General features: G+C 55.7%; 1 protein-coding gene across 15 annotated transcripts in view; it reads left to right on the top strand.

Moving 5' to 3' along the window:
- AK8 (adenylate kinase 8) overlaps window positions 1-15,101 on the top strand; it is a 136,559-nt gene that overhangs the window by 12,676 nt on the left and 108,782 nt on the right. For 13 of the 15 annotated variants that reach the window (XM_044926495.2, XM_044926494.2, XM_044926493.2 and 10 more), the window contains 2 exons: window positions 1,256-1,369; window positions 11,390-11,458. In XM_044926495.2, coding sequence (XP_044782430.1) covers window positions 1,256-1,369; window positions 11,390-11,458 — 183 coding nt within the window. Of the gene's footprint in view, window positions 1-1,255; window positions 1,370-10,550; window positions 10,955-11,389; window positions 11,459-15,101 lie in introns of those variants that run through there. The other 2 variants (XM_044926502.2, XM_044926501.2) reach the window with 1 other exon arrangement.

Raw genomic sequence — 15,101 nt, 5'->3', positions numbered from 1 at the left:
TGAGAAACCTATATGCAGGTCAGGAAGCAACAGTTAGAACTGGACATGGAACAACAGACTGGTTCCAAATAGGAAAAGGAGTATGTCAAGGCTGTATATTGTCACCCTGCTTATTTAACTTATATGCAGAGTACATCATGAGAAACACTGGGCTGGAAGAAGCACAAGCTGGAATCAAGATTGCCAGGAGAAATATCAATAACCTCAGATATACAGATAACATCACCCTTATGGCAGAAAGTGAAGAGGAACTAAAAAGCCTCTTGATGAAAGTGAAAGTGGAGAGTGAAAAGTTTGGCTTAAAGTTCAACATTCAGAAAACTAAGATCATGGCATCTGGTCCCATCACTTCATGGGAAATAGATGGGGAAACAGTGGAAACAGTGTCAGATTTTATTTTCTTGAGCTCCAAAATCACTGCAGATGGTGATTGCAGCCATGAAATTAAAAGACACTTACTCCTTGGAAGGAAAGTTATGACCAACCTAGATAGCATATTGAAAAGCAGAGACATTACTTTGCCAACAAAGGTCCATCTAGTCAAGGCTATGGATTTTCCAGTGGTCATGTATGGATGTGAGAGTTGGACTGTGAAGAAAGCTGAGCGCCGAAGAATTGATACTTCTGAACTGTGGTGTTGGAGAAGACTCTTGAGAGTCCCTTGGACTGCAAGGAGATCCAACCAGTCCATCCTAAAGGAGATCAGTCCTGGGTGTTCTTTGGAAGGACTGATGCTAAAGCTGAAACTCGAATACTATGGCCACCTCGTGCGAAGAGTTGACTCATTGGAAAAGACTCTGATGCTGGGAGGGATTGGGGGCAGGAGGAGAAGGGGACGACAGAGGATGAGATGGCTGGATGGCATCACTGACTGGATGGATGTGAGTTTGTGTGAACTCCGGGAGTTGGTGATGGACAGGGAGGGCTGGTGTGCTGCGGTTCATGGGGTCACAAAGAGTCGGACACAACTGAGCGACTGAACTGAACTGAACTGAGGGCAGTAAAGCATAGGCTTTCCAGGTCCACTTAGAGTCAATGGCTGGTTGAAGAAGAAATGGCGGGCAAGCAGAATCCTATGGCTGGGAGGGATTCTGTGGCTTTGTCTCCCCTGGTGGCCTCCTTCCAGCCAGAAACGATGACGCTTCCCTGTGGGAAGCCCTTCCTGGTAGAATATGGAAGGACCTGGGCATTGGAATGGCATCGTCCTTAGTCATTCCTTCCACAAAAATGTTCTTTTCCCCTTTCCTTTCTTCAGGCTATGTGGCTTGCCAAACATCTGAGCACCAATCTTCTCAGCGTGGAGAGCTTGATAGCAAAGGAGTATTCCCCTCTGGCGGCAGACGCCAGGATGCATTATCAGAAGTTCAAGGTAGGATGACGGGTTCTGGGAAACAGGATGGGGTGAGAGCTCCCTGCAAGGCTCCCCCATCAGCTGCCACACTCCTTCCATTTCCTGGTGGGTTGGGGTGACATGAGACCCAGGCAGGATGGGACCAAAGGAAGGGGAGAGGTCTTCAGTAGGGCACAGATCCCGGGGGCTACCAGGGGGAGGGCTTGTGGTGCACCAGCCTCAGCGGCAGTGAGCATGGAGGGTGGCTGGCCCGCCCTGCTCTGCTCGGGGTCAGCCGGATCAAGTGGGTATGGGCAGGGCCGGTGGGGCCTCCATCCTCAGGTGCTGTGCCTGCTGGCCGGCGCCGGGACCTGGCAGGCCTGAGCCAGTGGGGAGCGTAAAGGGCAGTGGTCCGGCTCTCCCTGTGCTGTAGCTCAGGGCCACTTCCTTCTACTCCTCGGGGAGGGCTCCCCGTGGCATCCCCGGAGGCTGGGGGTCTGTTTCTACCATCCCACCACCACTCTTTGAAAGACATTTTTAAAAGGGAAACTTAGGGCTTAAGCATGTTGGTTCTCTTAAATACAAACAGAAATTTCCAAATATCTTTTCAAAAACCCCCCTTTGGCACATAAGAGGATGCCTTAGTCCATGCCAGCTGCTGTCACAGACTGGGTGGCCCGGAAGCAGTCTCCCCTACACTCCTAGAGGCTGGCAAGTCCAAGGTCATGGCGCCCGCAGACTCACTGTTGGGAGACAGCAGTCTTCTCACCGTGGCCTCCGTGGCCAGAGGACAGGGCAGCTCTGGGGCCTCTTGGTCTTATTTACGAGGCTTCTGCGGGGCCTAATTGTTTCCCAAAGGCCCCAGCTCCCAGCACCATCGCCTGAAGGTCCTATAGGACTTTGGGGAATGTGGGCATCCAGCACGGCACAGCAGGGCTGCCCACCCGCTCAGGCGTTCCTCACCCGCACCCGGGCCTTCTCTTGTTTGTGCGGGGAGAAGGCTGAGAACAGTTGCGATCCCAGGGCTCGGCCTGCCTGTCAGGGTGACCAGCTGGCGTCTCCTGCCAGCCTCCACAGAAGCCGTGGCTGAGGGCTGGTTGCCTCCCATCTTCACCTTCACTCACAGGCAGGCTCTTGACCAGATAGTGACCATGTGTGGTCACTGTTCCTCCAAGAACATGGAAGGAAGCTTCCAGGCCTCATGGGCAGCCTGTGAGTGATGGCCGGTGGCATGACTCTCGTGGCCAGCCCGTGGTTGTAAGTAGCAGAGATCCACCGGGGCTGCCCAGGGCAGGAAAGGGAATCTGAAGGCGGACGCAGTGACCCCTGGGCTCCGGATGGAGGAAGTGCCCATCCATCCCCCCGTCTCTGAGGCCGGAGCCTGGGCAGCACCCTGGCCTGCTCCGCCCTATGTGCTTGCTTGTCCCTTGTGTCCATTCTCTCTGTGGCTCTCCCTTCGTCTTCTGTGTCCCTTCGTCTCTGTCGTCCTTGCCTGCTCACGACCGCCTGCCTTGTCCCGGTTCCTGTGTCTTCAGCTCAGACCATCCCCAGAGGCAGCGCCAAGACCAAGTTTCCAGAAAAGGGAGCTGCGTGGGCCTGCTGGTCAGGTGGCCACGGGGCCCTGCCAGCTCTGGTGAGGGGTGTGCACAGTGGGTATGTCGAGGCCCTGGAGCTCGGCTGTGGGCGGGAGGGCCTGCCGGGGTGAGGACGTTCCTGGAGATGACGTGTCACTCAGGCAAACCCCCGACCTCAAATTTGCTGATTTGCTGAAAGTAACAATTTGGTGAAAGAAAGAAAACCTCACTCAGCAAGACTAGCCTCTCTACCTTCCCAGCTGGTGAACCAGCTCTAAAACCGCTTAATCCAGAGTACTTGCTGACCCCATGTTCCTGGCCAGGACTCTCGGGGAAGCAAGTGATGCCCCCTGCCCAGCCCCCATGTCTTGCCGGAGTCAGAGTGTATGGATGGAGTTTGGGGGATGGCAGCTCTAGGGGTGGAATCCGGTTTTAGAAAGAAAGCGGTTATCTCATTTCCTGCAGAAGCTAAACTTTCCAGGGTGGGGGAGGCAGGCTGATTTCTAGGATAAAGATGCTTTTATTAGGTTTATAAAATTCAACAGCGAGGAGGGAGTTTAAGGAAATTCCTCCTGGGTTTCATTACTCTAATTATCAGACCACATTGAAGTGCTTTCAAGGGTATCTTGTTGGGGTTCTTTGGTTCGGAGGCTCGGGTGGGGGGAAGATGAAAGGCCAGGGCGTCCGGACTGATGAAGGAGGGGAAGGTTCTGAGGAGGCGAGGGGGTGCGTGGCCTTGCCGCGGAGCCGCCTGCCCGCGAGGCCACTCATTAAGCGTTGTCTTTAAAGCGCTGCTGATCCAGAGCCTTTAGAGCTCTCTTTTGCAAGCAGCAATAATACCTTCAAATACGTAATTTTCTCCTGTTAATCTCTGCTCTGCCTCCTATATGGAATTCTCTCATACAGTCGGTGTTAACCAAGACATCTCCATCTTTAAAATTTCCAAGTGGTGGCTGAAACACATCCCAATCGCCTCCTGTATGCCAAGCACCCTCCCGCCAAACCATGGGAGACCCAAAGATGAGTGCCTTCTCCTCGCCCCTGGGAGCTTCTAGCCACTGGGGCGGGGGCGGGGGGCGCCCAGCCCAGGCCGCAGGACAAGACCCAAAGATGAGTGCCTTCTCCTCGCCCCTGGGAGCTTCTAGCCACTGGGGCGGGGGCGGGGGCGCCCAGCCCAGGCCGCAGGACAGGGAAGCCGGGGGGCGGGGGCGCCCAGCCCAGGCCGCAGGACAGGGAAGCCGGGGGGCGGGGGCGCCCAGCCCAGGCCGCAGGACAGGGAAGCCGGGGGGCGGGGGCGCCCAGCCCAGGCCGCAGGACAGGGAAGCCGGGGGGCGGGGGCGCCCAGCCCAGGCCGCAGGACAGGGAAGCCGGGGGGCGGGGGCGCCCAGCCCAGGCCGCAGGACAGGGAAGCCTTCATGCCGTCGTTGTCGCTGGACTCACTCGTTTCCTGAGGGTTCTCTGAGCACCTGCTGAGCCCCGAAAGTGGCTCCGAGCATACAGGCAGCAAGGTTTAGGGACTCCGTGGAGCCAACCCGAGTTGTGCTAAAAGCAGTATGTGGAAGAACCCAGCATCTGGCAGAAGACCCACATAGGCAGGGGTAGCTGAGGAGGCTGGGGGTTCCAGGCAGCCAGGGATGGGAAACAGCTCTATGGTTGGGTGGTTTCTAGCTTTGTTGCAAGAAGTTGTAAAGGTGCCCAGAAGCAGTAGGAAGCATGTAAGAACATTCACGGACCCATCATCTGGCTTCAGGCAGCGTCATCAGCTCATAGCAGTCCCGACCCATGGAGATGCCCCAGCCCCCTGCTTCCTGGTCATTTGAAAGCAAACCCGCATGGCACTTCATTTCATCTGAGGGTATGCTAGTCTATATCTGCTGAGAGGCTGAATATATTATACAATGGCTGGACCAGACATCAGAAGAGATCTCTGGCCCGCAGCCTACAGCAACCGGCCCAGGAAACCAACCTGCTGTCTTCAGTAACTGGCCTCAGAAGCCAGCGGGCTCAGAGTTATTAGACTGGGAGGAAGTCAGCCTGCGCCTCTGGTTCAGTCCAGGAAGCCCAGCAACAACCCCGGTCACAGTCGGTCCCAAATGGCCAGAACTTGCTTCAAAGTGAGCTGCCAGCTTCCCGAATCCTTGTCCCCACTTTCAGCTTGTGACCAGGGAAGGCCAAGTCCACTCCCCTAACCACGCACACAGGACACCCAGCTCAGGGCGCCGATAAAGCCGTCCCAGTCCTCTGCCTGCCAGACGCTGGCGCTGCGGCCAACCCCCCTGCTGGCGCAGACTGCCGCTAGGCGGACTGGGCTTTCCTCTTTCGGGAGGTCTTTGTTTCCACACCCCCCAAAAAAAGGCACTTTAAATTAAAAACACACAGCCCTATACTTCATGCTTAGAAAACTTACCCATATTTCTACAGTCAGGGTTAAACTCCCCCGAGGAGGTGGGTGTCTCGCGGTTCTTGCCACTGGCCCACCCCTGCCCCAGGGCACTCCTGGGAACAGGTGTCTCTCACCTCCCCAGGCAGGTGTCTCTCATCTCCTCTCCACGAGGACCAAAGCCACCTTGGCGCTCTGCAGTGAACTCACCTGCTTTGTCAAGTCTCTGGTCCTCATCTGCTCCCTCTGGGTCCGTTTCTCAGCCTGCCACCTGAGTTAGCGTCACAAACACCACAAAAAGGCTCAGAGAGGCTGGCCCCCGGAGGGGGTGGCGTTGGGTAGGGAGCCAGCGTGAGGCCAACTGGAGCCCAGGGTGCGAGTTGAAGGCGGCGCCTGCCCAGGTGCCAACCCCACGCCTGTATGACCTGAGCTCGAGCCCCACCTTGGGCTTGTGTCCAGGGCTCCTGAGAGCCTCAGCTTGGTCCTGGCCTCTCTGGGAGTTTGGGGGAAGAGTCAAGTCTTGCTGGGTTCTCATCACACAGAACGTGATCGGAAGGTGAAGAGGTTCCACGGGGAAGGGACATTTCTTGGTTAGCTGAAGCTGAATGTGATCACTCTTGATTATTTTCTATTTTTACTGGGAAAAAAGAAAAGCTTTATTAATTGAAATCCCTGCAGGAAGCATGCATATTTGCAAATGTAAAACTGCCCCCTCCAGAGGTTCTCAACCCGAGCAGCGGGTTACTCACCCGGCACCCGTGGGACTCCCTTAGTCTGGATCTCTGGATGTGGGGCCGGGCATCTGGAGTCAGTCACCCTCCCTGGGTAATCCTGGTCTGGTCAGCTGGGAGCCCACCCCACACACCACCCATCTCTTCTCATGGCAGTCAGTACTTGCACAGCGCCGCTGCTGCTGCTGCTAAGTCGCTTCAGTCGTGTCCGACTCTGTGCGACCCCATAGACGGCAGCCCACCAGGCTTCCCCATCCCTGGGATTCTCCAGGCAAGAACACTGGAGTGGGTTGCCATTTCCTTCTCCAATGCATGACAGTGAAAAGTGAAAGTGAAGTCGCTCAGTCGTGTCCGACCCTCAGTGACCCCATGGACTGCAGCCTTCCAGGCTCCTCCGGCGAGAGTACTGGAGTGGGGAGCCATTGCCTTCTCCGTGTACAGCGCAGTGATTGTTAAATCGAGGTTTCTTTTGGAATGCGACTCTTGCATAAGGAGCAGACCAGCCTGTGTTTCTTGTGTGACTAAACGACCCACACTCTGAAGGCCAGCCCAGCCAGAACGTGCCAAAGCTGGGTGCTTCCTAACTTCAGTTCTGTTTAGCTCCTCCCTTCAGTCTCATTTACAGATCAAGAGCCTGATGGAGCCTGATGCCCCCAAGTGCCCAGGTGTCATCACCATTTAATAACATCCAAATCATGGGACATGTGCCCTCAGCCTGCCAATGCCCACACAGAGTGTGGTCCCCTGCAGAGGTTCCCAGGATCTTCCCTCAGTCCTGGCTCCCAGTCCTCTGGGGTGGTCTGGTCTCCGTCCCCGACCCCACCCCACCATCCCACCTGCCTCCTGGCTGCTCCCTGTGTGCTTGGCCCTTCCCTGTCTGCCCCTCGAGGCAGTGGTATGGAACGGTCCTCTGGGAAGATTTGGGGTGGTAGAGGAAGTTACAGCCCAGGAGCGGGGCAGAGGAACCCGAGGAGCAGTCTCCGTGGCTCCTTTCAAGTTCGCTGGCTGTTCCCACCCTCGGGTCTCCCTTCCGGCCCCCTCCCTCTGTGGGGCTGTCGGCTGCCCCGTGCCAGTGTCTGTGAGCTCCCTTCAAAGCCTGGGCCCCTGCTCCCCACCCCGCCTCCCCATCTCCTGTCACTGTTTCGGAAGCTAGAACTAGGAGAGTCTGCCACGGAAACCTGTTCTGACAGCTCCGAGAAGCGGCAGAAGCTTTGAAAAGGAGAGTTGTCTTTAAAGGCTTCTCTGATCCAGTCCAAGTATAGGCCTTTCCTCTCCCAGCAGCAGCCCCTTCAGAGGCGAGGGGGTGCCGTCAGGCCGGCCAGGAGCCTCAACTCTTCCCCTCCCTGCTCTGCTCCAGACGGAAGTTCATACCATTGATCAGGACGCCTGCAACTCCTGAGCAAGCGTCCGCCCAAGGGTGACGTGGGGACGTCAGGGGCCCTGAGCGCGGGGCCTGGTGGTGAGACCACGCAGGCTCCTGTCATCCTGGGGGAGGAAGCTCGGGCTTGAGAAGTCCAGTGAGGTGCCCGGGGACAGACAGGGCTTGAGCGGCCACACCAGGGGCTGCCCCATCGGGACAGGGGCGGCACGTGCGAGGCTCCCAGCCAGCAGTTCTGTCCCGGGCCTGGGTGCTGGGAGGAGAAGAAAGGCGCACCCTGGAGCCACACAGCTGATTCTGCCCTTTACGGCGAGGGGCCTGGCCAGCTGGCTGTCGTGTCGCCCCTGCGTGGGGCGGCAGGGCTGGGGGCATGCACCTGTGCTGGCCTTCTCGGTGAGCAGCAGGGGCTGCACTGGGCTCCGTCCAGCTTGTCCCTGATTCTCCCCAAAAGCCACACTTTGGGGGCTGGGGTGGGAGAGTGTGGCAGAGCTCGGGAAGGAGGGAGCCTGATTGCCGCAAAGACAGTTTGGCAGGGCTCCGAGCAGCGGCCCCCGGGAAGCCCCCGCCGCTGACGTGACACATCAAAGCTGGTACCGAGACAGCACTGAGGCAGGGAGCGGTGGGGGGCACCCGAGAGGGGCCGCGCTCAAAGTCGCCAGCCTGTCCCCCGCCGTGCAGACCGTGGGGGGCACCACGCTCCACCCGGACCTGTCGCCTTTCAACCCGTGTTCTTTGATGGGCTTGCACCCCCCCATCCCCCGTGTCCCAGAACCTGTTTGAATGCTGCCTCCTGAATGGGTGATGGCAGGGAAGGGGAGGAATCATGGGGTGGAAATTGCTGTTTCTGGGGTCAGCAGGGACACCCGGGGACAGGAAAGGATAGGAAGCACGCGGAGGGGAGGGGCAGTGCTCCTCCCCATTCCCCTCGCCAGTCCTGGGGGGGCTCTAGTTGGGGCAACATGGGCACCAGCAGGACAGGTCCCTCTCCAGCAACTTCTTCCACGTACCGTGGGGCTCTTGGATGCTGGAGTTTTTTTTAAGCCAGTGGTTCTCCAGGTGTGGTCCCTGGACCAGTATCCTCAGCATCACCTGAAAACCTGCTCAAAATGCAGATTCCCAGCCTCACCCCAGACCTGTGGAGTCAGAACCCTGGGGCGGGGCCAGTGATCTGTGCGTTAACAAGCTCTTCCAGGATGTGGGTTCAGGTTGAGAACTACTGGCTTAAGCAGGACAGGGCAGATGTAAGGACACAGAGGTGTCTTAGGAGATACTGAACGGGCTGGATGTTGGCTAGCCTCTGGCCTGCTCTTTTCTGTATGTGTCACTCATTCATTCATTCTCTCTCCTGCTCCTGCTTTTGCTGTCCACTTTGTAGAAGTGGCCCCATGACTTTCAAGGCCTGCTCTTCCTCTTCTAATTCAACATCCTGGAAAAGCCATTCTGCGGCTGAGAAACCTGGTGTCTCTCTCCTCTTGTGCTGGTTTTCTTCCCTTATACGCCCCTTGTGCCTGCAAAGTGGCTGCTACCACTCCAGCTCTTACATCCTCTCAGCTTTGGATCCAGTGGAAAGCAAAGTTCCCGCCCCTGATGATTTCACTCATGTCCTGGGTTTATTAAGGGTACCCCAGGGTAACAATTGCCACAGTACCGAGCCCTTGCTGGGGGCCACACACACACCAGCAGCCACATGTCCCACCTCACTTAATCCTCACGGCAACGCTGAAGGACTTTGTCTGCATCTCATTTACAGATTCGGAAAGCGAGACTCAAAGCTTTGCAGGCGCTGGCCAGGGTCCTCAGTGGGTGGTCAAGGCCCAAATGGAGAGCATCTGAGTCCCCAGCCAGTCCGGTGGTCCCCCAAGGTTCTCCCTGGGAACGTCCTCCCGAATCCGGAGAGAACCTCCTGGATCAGTACTCACGACCTTCCTCCCCCTCCCCCTCTGGCCCCTGACCCTCCCCTATGGGCTGGTTCCCGGGGCGTCCTTCACCACCACCTCCATCTGCCCAAGCCCAGCCTGCTCTTGTTGGGAACCCATTGTAACAGCTCAAGGAGATGGCAGGTCAGGGTGCTCCTGGAGAATCCAGGAGACTGCAAGCCCCTGAGAGGATTGTCCCCTCACCTCCAAGGTCCTCTCTGCACGTCCAGTACCCCATTCGCTGTCTCAGAATCGCTCTTGTGTGCAAACTGACTGAACTGTTCACTCGCACAGATAAACATGGCAAACGTCAGTGGTTAGAGGGGCCGGGCGCCGTCTGTTTTCCCGACCCTTGCTCCTAGGCCACAATGAGAGTGAGGTGTGGACGTGTTCTCCACGTGCACGGACACTTATTAACGTCCACATGTAAGCCAGCAGCCCCGTGCAGTCCCCTGACCCGTCCCAGCAGCTCTGTGACGTCCCAGCGCTGTGTGCCTTCAGGTGTCCCTGCAGCACTCCAGGCAGACTCAGTAGCATTCCCGAGGCAGGCTCTGGTCACTCTGAACGCTGGGTCTAGAATGAGAGATCCAGACTTTTCTCCAGCATCACTAAAATGTTGCCAGGGCCCCCATTCACCCTAAGGATCCTTGGGGAAATCAGGGCAAGGTGCTTGTCCCCACTGTCCCTCCTGGGTCCCCGGCTTGGCACAGGGTGGGTAAGATAGGTCTCCTCTGGCCCTCGCCCCACAGCCGGGTGCCTGGGCCCTGGTCCCAAGGCCCCTCCCCTGCACCTGGCAGAAGTCCAGCCCCTCCCAGAGACCAGTCAGCCCTGAGGCAGCTTGGGAGGTACGCGCTGGGGCTGGCCCAGTGTTTGGGAGTTTGGGGAGAAGCACCCGCTTTTAGTGACCAGGGGTCATGGGGACACCCGGGAGTGAGTTTTCCAGGGGCATTGGCTCTGGGGCGTGGGAGGCTTTGTTAGAAAGAACGGACCTTGTGAAAAATGGGACGTCAGTTCTGGTCCAAGAGAGAGGCTGCTGAGAAGAACGGAAACGGAAGGAAGGCCGCTCTGAGCGTCACCCTGCACTGGTCCATCCTCCCCGAGCCTGGCCTGATCGGGTTCAGGCCCCACCTCTGCTCCCACCTGGCTGTGTAGCCCTGGGGAGGTGGCCTAACCTCTCTGAGGCCCAACTTCCCCAAGCGTAAAAGGAGGATGACAGCAGTACCGACTGCACGGAGCCGCAAACGTGGGCCGCCGCAGCCTGGCAGCCGGCGCGCACTCGGCGGAAGCCGCCGCAGGCGCACTACTTCCGGAGTGGATTAAGGACCATGACGTCAGCAGGGCTTCCTCCGCCCCCGACGCTGTGCTGGTGCAGGCGGGAAGGGGTGCGGGTCAGCACCTCACAGCCAGCTCTCCGAGGGAGAAAGCCCTCCTTTCTAGCGTTGGCCCATCTCCGTGGGACAAACACCGCGGAACACCAGGGCTCGCTTCACAGGACGTGGGGATGGGAAGACATGGGCAGGACTGGCTCCCTCCTGCACATTAGTGTCTGGTGGCCAAAGAGAGGAAGACTCAGTCCCCTTCATCCAGGAACTCTGAAGCTCTCTGGGGAGACAGATGTGTGCACAGGCCCCTGGAAGGCCACATGGTTAGCACAGTAACAGAGTTTGCCATGGAGGATCATGGCAGCCCCCAGCCCAGCCCGGGGAAGAGTCAGGGAGGGCTGCCTGTAGGCAGCGGCACTTGGGGAGCCAGGAGTCACCCAGGTGGGGGTGGGGGAGAGCATCTGGGCTGGGGCGGGGTGCCGGAGAAGCAAGCGAATGGAGGTGGGTGCGCATGCGTGGGATAGGGGGGCTCTCAAGGAGTCTGGACCACCCTGGGGCCACAGGTTGGCCCTGGACTTCACAGAGGCCACAGGGCCCTGGTCAGGGATCTGGAGAAGCTTCATGGCCACAGGGCCAGGTCCTCGGGCCTTAGCAGAGCCCACTGGCCTGACAGCTCTGTGTCCCCTTGAGCCCCCACACGGGGCGGGGAGGGGGGGTGGCGTGGGGCAGGCCCTCATTCCGTGTCATCTTTCCTTTAGATGGTACCCACCATGCTGCTCATCAGACTGATGCAGGAGCGCCTGAAGGAAGAGGACTGCATCAGGAGGGTGAGAAGCTGTGTGTGGAGCTGGGTGGTGGGGACTGGGGGGCTCCAGGGAGCAGGGCTCTGTCACCAGATGAAGGAGGGTCAGAGGTCGGGGCCGCGTGTTCATGTCCCAGAGCAGAGATGACCTGCAGAGAAGGGTGCAGCTCTGAAGTCTGGCGAAGGTCAGACTGTGCACGTGGGCTTCACCTGGGATGGAGGAAAAGCAACAAGGAGGTGCCTGGGGAGCCTTCAGGCCCCTGTAGGGATAAGCTGGATCGCGCACAGGGTCGAAGCTGTGTAGGACGGGACCTGCGGGGGCAGAGGCAGAGCTGGGGCCGAACACTCACTCCATCCCCTGCTCTCTGGCTAGTCCTCTTCCGCAAGACCCCATGACGTCAGAGTGCAGGGGTCCCAGCGAGGCCCTCGGTGGAGGTTGGCCTCCTGGGGCGTGGGCAGGTGAGCGGGGCCCGAGGGATTGTGACCTTGTGGTTCATAAAAAATACATGTTTCATCTTCATCCAATTTATCAATTGTTGGAATTTTTTTTTAGTATTCCATTTTAATTTTTTGCTTGTGGTTTTCTTTTTCTTTTCTTTTTTTTTTTTTTACTATATCACTCTTTCTTTCTTTTTTAAGTGAATGACCTGGTGATTACAATATACAGACTTAGATTTCCAGTCTATTTCGAGCCGGTTTTACCATTTCAGGTAGAACATACAATGTAGATCTCTTCCCTCTTAGTGCAGCTGTCGTGTGTATTGCATCTATATGCACCAAAATCCCTTCAGGCAGATGTTAGCATTTTTGCTCTCAGTCATCAAACATGTTTTAAAAACTCAAGAGAATTGTTTGCTGTATTTATCCAAGTATTTACCATTTCTCTTGTTCTCCATTCCTAATGTTCCAAGTGTCCCTTTCTGAAAAAAGTTTCTGAAAAACTTCTTTGAGCAATTCTTCTAGAGTAGGCTTTTCTTGCATCTGAGAACATCTTTATTCATTTTTTTTAATTTATTTTTTATTTTTTGGCTGAGCCCCGCAGCGTGTGGAATTTTAGTTCCCGGCCCCCTGCAGTGGAAGCACGGAGTCTTAACCACTGAACCATCAGTGAGGTCCTGAGAATGTCTTTATTTTGCCTTCATTCCTGCAGGATATTTTTTTCTGGATTCAGAATCCTAGATCACCAATTTTTTCTTTCAGCACTTTATAAATGTTCCATTTTTAGCACCGTCGTTTCTGGTGAAAATCTATAGTCATTAGAACTCTTATAAATAACGCATCTTTTCTCTCTTGCTGCTTTCAAGATTGTTTTCTTTAACTTTCTGAAGTTTAACTATGATACGTCTGGGTGTGGATTTTGGAGGACTATTCTTTGCAGGGTTTGCTGAATTCCTTGAATTCGTAGGTTGACGTTTTTCTTCAAGCTTGGGAAGTTTCCAGCCGTGTCTTCCCCACATAATTTCCCACACCATTCTCTTTCTCCTGGCTCCTTCTGAGACCCCAGTGGCATGAAGGTCAGGTCAGACTGTCGGTGTTCCCTCATGTTCCCTCACTAAAGCTCTGTTCTTTTTTCCTCTCTGTTGATACGATTTCATCATTTGTATTGAACTAGCTTTGGGCTCATTAAATCTCTTCTCTCTCATCTGAATTCTCCTGTTGAGCTCATCCACTGAGTTTTAAATTTTGATTATTGTATTTTTCAGTTCTGAAAACTCCAGTTGGTTCTTCTCTCTTCCTTCATTTTCTTGGCTGAGACTTACAACGTGTCCATTCATTTACTTGGAGCTCTGTTGTTGCGGTTGTTTTAGTAATAGCTGCTTTCATGTCTTGTCTGATAATTCTAACACTGGAATCATGTTGGTAGTGGTGTCTGATATCTTTTCCCACGTGAGATGAAATTTTCCTGGTTCTCCCTGTGCTTAGTAATTTTTAAAATTCTTTGTTTATTTATTTATGGCTGGGCTGGGTCCTTGCTGCTTCGTGAGCTTTTCTCTTCTTGCAGCAAGTGGAGGCCACCCTCCAGCTGCGGTTCACGCCCTTCTCACTGTGGTGACTTCTCCTGCCGTGGTGAACAGACTCCAGAGCACAGGCTTCGTGCTTTCGGCTCCCAGACCCAGCTGCCCCATGGCATGTGGGATCCTCCTGGACCAGGGGTCGAACCTGTGTCTCCTGTATTAGCAGGCGGATTCTTTACCACTGAGCTACCAGGGAAGCCCTGTCCTTAGTAATTTTGTATCCTGGATGTTCAAAATATTGCTCTGAGGCTCTGAGTCCTGCTTGAATTCCATGGCAAACGTTGATATTTTTGTCTTAGCAAATGACTGGCCCAGTTGGGCTCCGGTCACGAGTTCTAGCCACCTTCTCTGGGCTGTGGTTTCCACCTCAGCTCTCAAGCCTTTGCGGTGTTGTGCGGGTCTCTCCTGCTCTGTGCCGTGTGGATGCCACCTGGAGGGATCTGGGCACTGGTCTGTGCTGTGGCTGATTTCTCAGGGAGGCTGGAAGGCTGGGGTTGGACCTGTGTGTGTGCAGCTCGGAAGTGACCAGGAGTCCATAAACGACCGTGTCATCGCTTTCCTGCGCGCCCCCTCTGCCGTCTTCCTGGTGACCTCCGGTTCCCTGGTTTTCCTTTATTTGGCCTCTCGGTCAGAAAGCTGGGCCTTGATCTACTGGGCTCTGTCAGAGCCAAGTGCTAGGAGGACAGTGAGGGGAGACTCATGGGGCTTTGCTGCGTTCTCTGGGCCTGGAGAGGAGGGGGCCCCTGTGCTATGGAGTTTGAGGCCCCTGCAGCCCCCTTGTCACTGTGACTGTGGCAGGAAGGCCTCAAGGCAGGAGTGCAAAGAAGCAGAAAAGAAGAAAGCACAGGGAGGTTTCCCCCACTCTCTCTGCATCTCAGGAGTCCCCTTTCGTATTGCTCAAGCCAGAAAGAGGGGCTCTCTGCATCTCAGGAGTCCCCTTTCGTATTGCTCAAGCCAGAAAGAGGGGCTCCCGGCCCGTCTCTGTCCCTCCCTATGGCTCAACTCAGGTTTCAGGCCACCTGGAGAGACCAGGCCGGGGGTACTGGTTTTGTGGGATCTTGCCATCTGGTCTTCTTCCCCAGTTCCCCTATTACGATATACTTCCTGAGTCCTCAAGGAGCGCCCCCTTGCATTCCATCCACGCGTTATAGCTGCTGTCAGTGGAGGTGACAGGGTGGGGACAGTTTTCTCTTTCTTGCCCAGAACCAGGACCCGTATGCTTTTTAAAATATGTGCATGCATTTTTAAAAGATGTATGCATGCACTTGTGTACACACATGCACACATGTGCACACACTTGCTTAAATGATGGCAAGGCCCACATCTGGTAAGACACTGGGCTCCTCCTTGGGGCACTGGTGAAGGAGTGGCAGTGTTCACAGCCTTGCTCTGCGTGGTCCTCAGCCTTGTGGGTCTAAATCACGAGAGAGCTGCAAGTTAACTGCAGTTTGAGTTTCAAAGTCTGGTCTGAACAGGTGGATTTCCTCTGACTTCAAACTGTTCCCTGTGAGTGGGTGGTCTTCCACTGCCCAGGAATAGGCAGGTGCCCAGAGCTCGGAGGCCAGTCTACATCAGGGGGAAGACACAGGCCAGATAGTAAATATTTTAGCCTTTGCAGACCATATAGTCTCTTTTGCAATTACTCAACTCTGA

Source organism: Bubalus bubalis, chromosome 12, assembly GCF_019923935.1.
Source record: "Bubalus bubalis isolate 160015118507 breed Murrah chromosome 12, NDDB_SH_1, whole genome shotgun sequence".
NCBI lineage: Eukaryota > Metazoa > Chordata > Mammalia > Artiodactyla > Bovidae > Bubalus > Bubalus bubalis.
This window is presented reverse-complemented; position numbering and strand designations above follow the sequence as displayed.